Below are 7,500 nucleotides of genomic sequence, written 5' to 3'. Positions count from 1 at the left end.
CTGATCTCTCTCTCTCTCTCTCTCTCTCTCTCTCATTCTCTGATCTCTCTCTCTCTCTCTCTCTCTCTCTCTCTCTCTCTCTCTCTCTCTCTCTCTCTCTCTCTCTCTCTCTCTCTCTCTCTCTCTCTCTCTCTCTCTCTCTCCAGGACTCACGGCGGCTCCAGGAAGGGGTCGACCTCCGTGCCAGCCTCCGGGGACGAGAGGAAGTAGAAGATCTCGCGGTTGTAGTCCACCTTGTCAGTGTCATCTGCTTCCACCGTCAGCAGCGGCGTCCCGATGTCAGCCGTTACCACTACCTCCGCGCTGACGGGGAGAAAGTTGTTGTTGTAGTGGTGGTGATAGTATTAGTATTGGTAGTAGTGGTAGTAATAGTAATAGTAGTATTAATGATAGCAGTACTAATAAGAGTAGTAGTAGAAGAGGAAAGAGGATAATATGAACAGTTTTGTTAATAATAGTAATGTTAATAATAATGATAATAATAGCAAGTATGATAATAATTCGAAGATGAAAAACAACAACAAAGATAATCATGACAATTACAATAACAACAATAACAATAACAAGAATGATGCAAATTAAAAGACGAAGAAAAAAAAGAAAAGAAACCGTTCACATAACTGAACCCTGAAGTGAATGCCCGTAGAGTTTCACCGCTTCCGCAGTAGCCCGGCTTACCTGTACTGATCGAGAGAGAGGCGTGGGGCGAACTGGTTGTAATGGGTTACTTTGATAGATATCTCCTGGTGGGTAGCACGCCCGCCAACCAGAACTACCACAATTAGCCGGAATTCACTGTCCACCGCTCTGTCTATGAACCTGTAGACGAAATGGGGTTAATCTAAAATATAATGTTACCTTTTTATAAGGATTTGAATTACGTTCACTATCAGTACTTTTTTTCATTTTTACATGAGCATCGTGAAAATTGAATAAACACTATAATATCTTTTATCTACATCTAGTACTCCATATCTATATCATTATGTCTCTCACTCTCCCTTTTCATACACACACACACACACACACACACACACACACACACAAACACACACACACACACACAAACACACACACACACACATATTATATACATATATTGTTTTCCTTGTCCTCCTTTATCTTCATTTTCCTCTTCCTTTTTCGTTCTTCCCCCTCGTCGTCTGCCCTTCGCGATGTCCTCGTTCTGCTCTTTTTACCTTTCACTCAATTTTCTTCTTCTCTCTTATTCTTGACTTTCTTTCTCGTCTTTCGTTTTCCTTCCTTTTACCACTTTTCTCCATATATGCTTTCTGGTGTTCTTTTTTTTTCTTACTCCTCTTTGCATCTCTTTCATTTTCTCCTTTCTCTCTCATCTTGTCTTCCTTCTTCCCTTTTTCCCCTTTCTCTGTACTTCCCCTTTTCTTCTCTTTCCTTCCATCTACTTCGTCCCTCCTTCTCCCTCCTTTCTATCTACTTCTCTTATCTATCTATCTTATTCCATCTGCTCCTTTCTCCAACTCTCGTGCTTTTCCTGTTCTTCACTTCCCCTCCTTCATTCCCCTCTTTTCCGTTTACGCCTTTCAATTTTCCTCTCTTCTCTAATATTTCTATTACCCTTCCCTTTCCCCTTTCCTCCTCCCCTTCCCCTTTCCTACTCCTACTCCCCCTTTCCCTTCCCCTTTCCTCCTTTCTCTTCCCCCTCCCCTTCCCCCTCCCCTTACCTCCTCCCCCTTCCCCCTCCCCCTTCCCCCTCCCCTTACCTCCTCCCCCTTCCCCCTCCCCCTTCCCCCTCCCCTTACCTCCTCCCCCTTCCCCTTTCCTCCTCCATCTTCTCCTTCCCCTCCTTTCTTCCCCTTTCCCCCTTCCCCCTTCCCCCTCCCCCTCCCCCCTGCCCCCCTACCTGGCCGTGGTGATGTTTCCGCCGAACTCATTGATGGCGAAGTAGAGGTGGTCGGTCACATTCGCCTTGTTGAGGTAATAGCGCGGCGTGTAGTGGCCGAAGGACGAGGGGAGGCGGCCGGGGGGGGAGCTCCCGACGGGCGTGAGGGCGTGGGCGGGGCTGCTCTCCACCGCCCGCACTACGGTGACGCCCACGCCGGAGGGGGCGGAGTTATAGATGCGAGCCGGTCGGGCGGCTTTCTGGAGGCGGAGGCCTGGCGGAGGAAGAGGGGATGGTGAGGAGGCCGCTAAGAGTAATAGCAGTTGTTAGTAGTAGAAAGGAGCCGGTCGGCGGCTATAGTGATGATAATGGTTTAATAAGGAATTTATAACAACAATAATTATGTTTCAAATGACTAATAATATCTTCATATCAATGAAATCGATATAAAGGTTTCGATCACCTAATAACAATTAAAAAAGTGTGTTTTGCTGATTCTAATGATGATGATGAAACAACTAAAATGAATATTGATAAGATGATATGATATATGATAGAATAATCTAAAATAATAATAATGATGATAATAATAAAAATAATAATAACAATAACAAAAACAATATCGCAAAAACAATATTAATAAATAATAATAATAATAACTAACAATAATGATAACTACAATAATGATAACAATAACAACAACAACAATGATGATATGATAATAATAACAATTATGGAAATATACACATTACTCTCAACAACAGGAATATGCGAACAGATATCTGGATGAAAAAAGAACACGAGTTTGGCCTCTCCGTTCTGTTCTTGTCCTGCCTCTGTGTTCTCGATTCTGTTCTGACTCGTTCTGACATTCCCGGAGGCTCTGTTTTGCTGAGTCATGTTATCGTGCTTTCTGTCTCTGTCTGTTTGTCTGTTTGCTTCTCTCTCTCTCTCTCTCTCTCTCTCTCTCTCTCTCTCTCTCTCTCTCTCTCTCTCTCTCTCTCTCTCTCTCTCTCTTATATCTCTTTCTCTATCTCCCCCATTCCGTACCTCCCTTCCTTCCTCCCCTCCCCCCTCCTTCACCCCTTTCCTCCCTCCCCCCCTTCTTAAATAAAGGTCCTCCAACGCAGAACCTGTTCAGGAATTCACTGTTCATGAAATTCCGCTGAAATTTAAACCCTTAAGCGGTACTTCTTGAACCCCACTAGATCAGGTTCTTGAGCTGATAAAGGGAGAAAGAGAGAAAGAATGAGAAAGAGAGAGAGAAAAAGAGAGAATGAGAGAGAGAATGAGAGAGAGAGAGAGAGAGAGAGAGAGAGAGAGAGAGAGAGAGAGAGAGAGAGAGAGAGAAAGAGAAAGAGAGAGAGAGGGAGAGAGAGGGAAAGGGAGAGGGAGAGAGAGAGAGAGAGAGAGAGAGAGAGAGAGAGAGAGAGAGAGAGAGAGAGAGAGAGAGAGAGAGAGAGAGAGAGAGAGAGAGAGAGAGAGGGAGAGGGAGAGGGAGAGAGAGAGAGAGAGAGAGGGAGAGAGAGAGAGGGGGGGGGAGAGGGAGATAGAAATAGATAGATAGATAGATAGAGAGAGAGAGAGAGAGAGAGAGAGAGAGAGAGAGAGAGAGAGAGAGAGAGAGTGAGAATGAAAGAATGAAAGAATGAAAGAGACAGAGAGATAGAGAGAATGAAAGAATGAAAGAATGAAAGAGAGAGAGAGAGAGAGAGAGAGAGAGAGAGAGAGAGAGAGAGAGAGAGAGAGAGAGAGAGAGAGAGAGAGAGAGAGAGAGAGGCAGAGATAGATAGATAGATAGATGGATAGATAGATATTTAGGGAGAAAGTAGGAGAGAGCGAGAGACAAATAGATAGATAGATAGATAGATAGATACAGAGAGAGAGAGAGTGGGGTAGTGATAAAGAGAAATAGATAGATAGATAGATAGAGAGAGAGTGGGAGAGAGAGAGAGTGGGAGAGAGAGAGAGAGAGAGAGAGAGAGAGAGAGAGAGAGAGAGAGAGAGAGAGAGAGAGAGAGAGAGAGAGAGAGAGAGAGAGAGAGAGAGAGAGAGAGAGAGAGAGAGAGAGAGAAGAGAGAGAGAAAGAGAGAGAAAAGAGAAGAGAGAGAGAAAAGAGAAAGAGAGAAAGAGAAAGAAGAGAAGAGAAAGAGAGAAGGAGAAAGAGAAAGAGAAAGAGAGAGAGAGAGAGAGAGAGAGAGAGAGAGAGAGAGAGAGAGAGAGAGAGAGAGAGAGAGAGAGAGAGAGAGAGAGAAAGAGAGGGAGAGGAGAGATGGAGAAGGACAAAGAAAGAGAAAGAAAAAGAGAGAGAGGTGGGGAAGAGGGAGGGAGAGGGAGGGAGGGAGGGAGGGAGGGAGGGAGGGAGGCAAGGAGGAAAGAGAGGAAGGAAGAGGGAGAGGGGGAGGGAAAGAGAGAAGGAGAGAGAAAGAGAGAGAGAAAGAGGAGGAAGATGAAATAGGGAGAGCCAGCCAACCAGTCAGCTAGCAAGACAGACAGACAGACAGCAAGACAGGCAGACAAACAGACAGCAAGACAGCAAGACAGGCAGACAGACAGACAGACATCCCGGGAGAGAGGCAGGTGTGCAGCTCCCGTGTTGCCTCAGCCACGATGACGAGGCCAGGGTCGCGAGTTGCAAAAGCACCCCTCCCTCCCCCTCACATCTTCCCTACCCCCACCCCCCGCCCCTCCCTCGCCACCTGTGCGCCCATCGATAAACCCGGAAAAACAAACCTTGGCGGCAGCTCTTCTAGTATGCTAATCCGACAACGAACTTTACTCTTAAGATATTTCTATTTAATAGCCTCATTTTCGCTTCATATCTAATACTACGTATGCACTTGACTTTATTATTCACTTTATTTTTTTTATTCCATATTCACTTCATATTCACAACATAATTACTTGATGTTTCTTTCATATCCACGTCACATTTACTTCAGATTTAATTCATATCTGAATTTTCTTGGAAGATAATAATAACTAACAATTATTATACATCAGGATATTCATGATGAAAATGCTACATATGCAATAAATAAGAACAACAACACGTACAATCATAAACATCAACATCAGTATCAAGATCAATATAATCAACATCAACATCACATCAATATCAGCATCATCAACAACATCATCAACAAAACAACAACACATTCTACCATAAACAACAACAATGGCCCTAACAAGAACAAGAAGAACATAATAGACACACGCGCATCAACATAAACAATAAAAAGAACAAATGACTGACACAAATTGCCGTGAACAATAAAACAAATGACATGCCTACATAGCATAAACAACAACAAAAAAATAAAAACAAATGATAGGCACATACAGACTACTAAAAGCAATAAAAAAAACAAGTGACAGTCAAATACACACACATAAACAAATAAACACACACGAATAAAAGCAAACACACGAACAAAACACACAAGCATGAGAAAAAAAAAATATATATAAACAGTCATAAACCACACTTCTTTAAACAAATGCACACACACACACACACACACACACACACACACACAAACCTCACCCTCCAAAATCGCCTCCCCCCTCCCTCCCCTCTCATCCACCCCCCCCCCACAAAAACAAAAAAACGAAAACAAGACAAAACTATTAATGAAGACCACGTGCAAATTCGTAATAGAGAACTTCCTCCTTAGCACCCGAGTCCACGCGGGGGGAAAGTTGACGTCACGACATTAAATGATGATGAATGTGCGGCGCTGGCGGGGCGCTCTCTCGATGGGGTAGGAGGGGTAGGAGGGGTAGGAGGAGGGGAGGGGGGGATAGGAGGAGGGTGGGGGTAGGAGGAGGGAGAGGGGGAAGGGGGTAGGAAGAGGAGAAGAGGGGCTGAGGGGGAGTAGGAGGAGGGGAGGGAGGGGGTAGGAAGAGGGGAAGGTAGGGGTAGGAAGAGGGGAGGGAGGGGGTAGGAAGAGGGGAGGGAGGGGGTAGGAAGAGGGGAGGGAGGGGGTAGGAGGAGGGGAAGGTGGGGGTAGGAGGAGGGGAAGGTGGGGGTAGAAAGAGGGGAGGGTGGGGTAGGAAGAGGAGAGGATGGGGGTAGGAAGAGGGGAGGGTGGGGTAGGAAGAGGGGAGGGGGGGTAGGAAGAGGAGAGGGTGGGGTAGGAAGAGGGGAGGATGGGGATAGGAAGAGGGGAAGGTGGGGGTAGGAGGAGGGGAGGGTGGAGGTAGGAAGAGGAGTAGGAGGGATTATGGAGAAGTGAGAGCGTAGGAGAGAAAGAGGGGGTAGGAAGAGGGGAGGGTGGGTGGAAGGGGTGAAGTGGTAGGTGGTGGAAGGGAGCAGGGGAATAGGAATGAGTTCTAGGTGGTGGAGGGGTGGGGAGGGGGTAGCAGGGGGTTAGGGAAAGGATGATGGGAGAAGGAGGGGAGGCTGGGAGGTGTACGAGGAGGGGCAACGGGGGGAGGGAGAATGAAAAGGAGAGGAAGATAGGGGGTTGGGAACAAGGAGGGAAAGAGGGGAGGAAGGGAGAGGGATGAAAATGTAAAAGGGAGGAGGAAGGAGGGAGGAGGGAAGAGGGAAGGGAGGGGGAAGAGAAGGAAAAGGAGGGAAGGGGCACAAGGAGGAGAGGAGGGGAGAAGGGAGGGAAGAGAGGGAGGGTGGGGAGAACAGAGGGTGCAAGGAGAGGAGAAGTTAAGAGGGAGAAGGGAAGATAATCTTGAGGAGGGGAGCAAAGGGGAGAGAAGGAGGGGGAGGGGAGGGGGCTAGGAGGGTGGAAGGAAGAGAAGAGGGAAGAAGGACGGAAGGAGGGGGGGGGTAGGGGGAGGAAGGAAGTAAGGAGGTCACGACACTCATATTTCTTCATGGCAATGGACACAAAAGACCTGTCTAATAACTTTTTTTTCGCTTTTGTATTTATCTTTTTTTGTAAGCTTCTGTATTAATGTCACCTTCTTTTCGACCCTCTCTAAGTAAATGACAATTACATAACATCTTTTAAAACTCCTAAAGAAAGAAAAAAAGAAAGGAAAAAAAAACTTCTTGTCCCTATCTTTTTACCTATGAATCTATATCAATATCATTACCAATAAATCTGTCTATACAGCTTTCTATCTCCCTATCTCTATCTACATTAATATCAATATATCCGTTTAACTGCCTGTCTATCTATCTGTCTGTCTATATATCTATATTTATCTATCTATCTATCTATAATGAGAGGGAGAGGGACAGGGAGAGGGCGAGGGAGTGGGGGAGGGAGGAAGGGAGGGAGGGAGGGAGGGAGAGAGAGAGAGAGAGAGAGAGAGAGAGAGAGAGAGAGAGAGAGAGAGAGAGAGAGAGAGAGAGAGAGAGAGAGAGAGAGAGAGAAAGAGAAAGAGAGAGAGAGAGAGAGAGAGAGAAAGAGAAAGAGAGAGAAGGAGAGAGAAAGAGAAAGAGAAAGAGAAAGATAGAGAGAGAGAGGGAGAGAAAGAGAACTAAATGAGACAAAAGAGAAGTCAACACCGAGAAATGAAATGGAAATCTAAGAGAAAAGAAAAACACGAAATCTCTCGCCCACCATCCGTCAATCATATAATCCATATCTCTCTGCATTTTTCTCTTTAATCACGGTCTTGTTATTTTACCTTTCCGTTCAGGATGGCGACCTCTGGCAATGATTATCAGC

At 45.7% G+C, this 7,500-nt stretch overlaps 1 protein-coding gene across 1 annotated transcript in view; it reads right to left on the bottom strand.

The window, feature by feature from the left end:
• LOC122256738 (uncharacterized) overlaps positions 1 to 7,500 on the bottom strand; it is a 196,946-nt gene that overhangs the window by 33,051 nt on the left and 156,395 nt on the right. The window contains exons 2-4 of the mRNA XM_086540249.1: positions 1,883 to 2,135; positions 679 to 819; positions 154 to 303 (exon numbers count right to left, since the gene is read on the bottom strand). Of these exons, the coding sequence (XP_086396375.1) occupies positions 154 to 303; positions 679 to 819; positions 1,883 to 2,135 (544 nt within the window). The remainder of the gene's footprint in view (positions 1 to 153; positions 304 to 678; positions 820 to 1,882; positions 2,136 to 7,500) is intronic.

Source organism: Penaeus japonicus, unplaced genomic scaffold (genome assembly GCF_977035675.1).
Source record: "Penaeus japonicus unplaced genomic scaffold, GWHDUDI00000001_assembly GWHDUDI00000009, whole genome shotgun sequence".
Taxonomy (NCBI): Eukaryota; Metazoa; Arthropoda; class Malacostraca; order Decapoda; family Penaeidae; genus Penaeus; species Penaeus japonicus.
The sequence above is the reverse complement of the archived record's forward strand: the minus strand, read 5'-3'. Positions and strand labels throughout refer to the sequence as shown.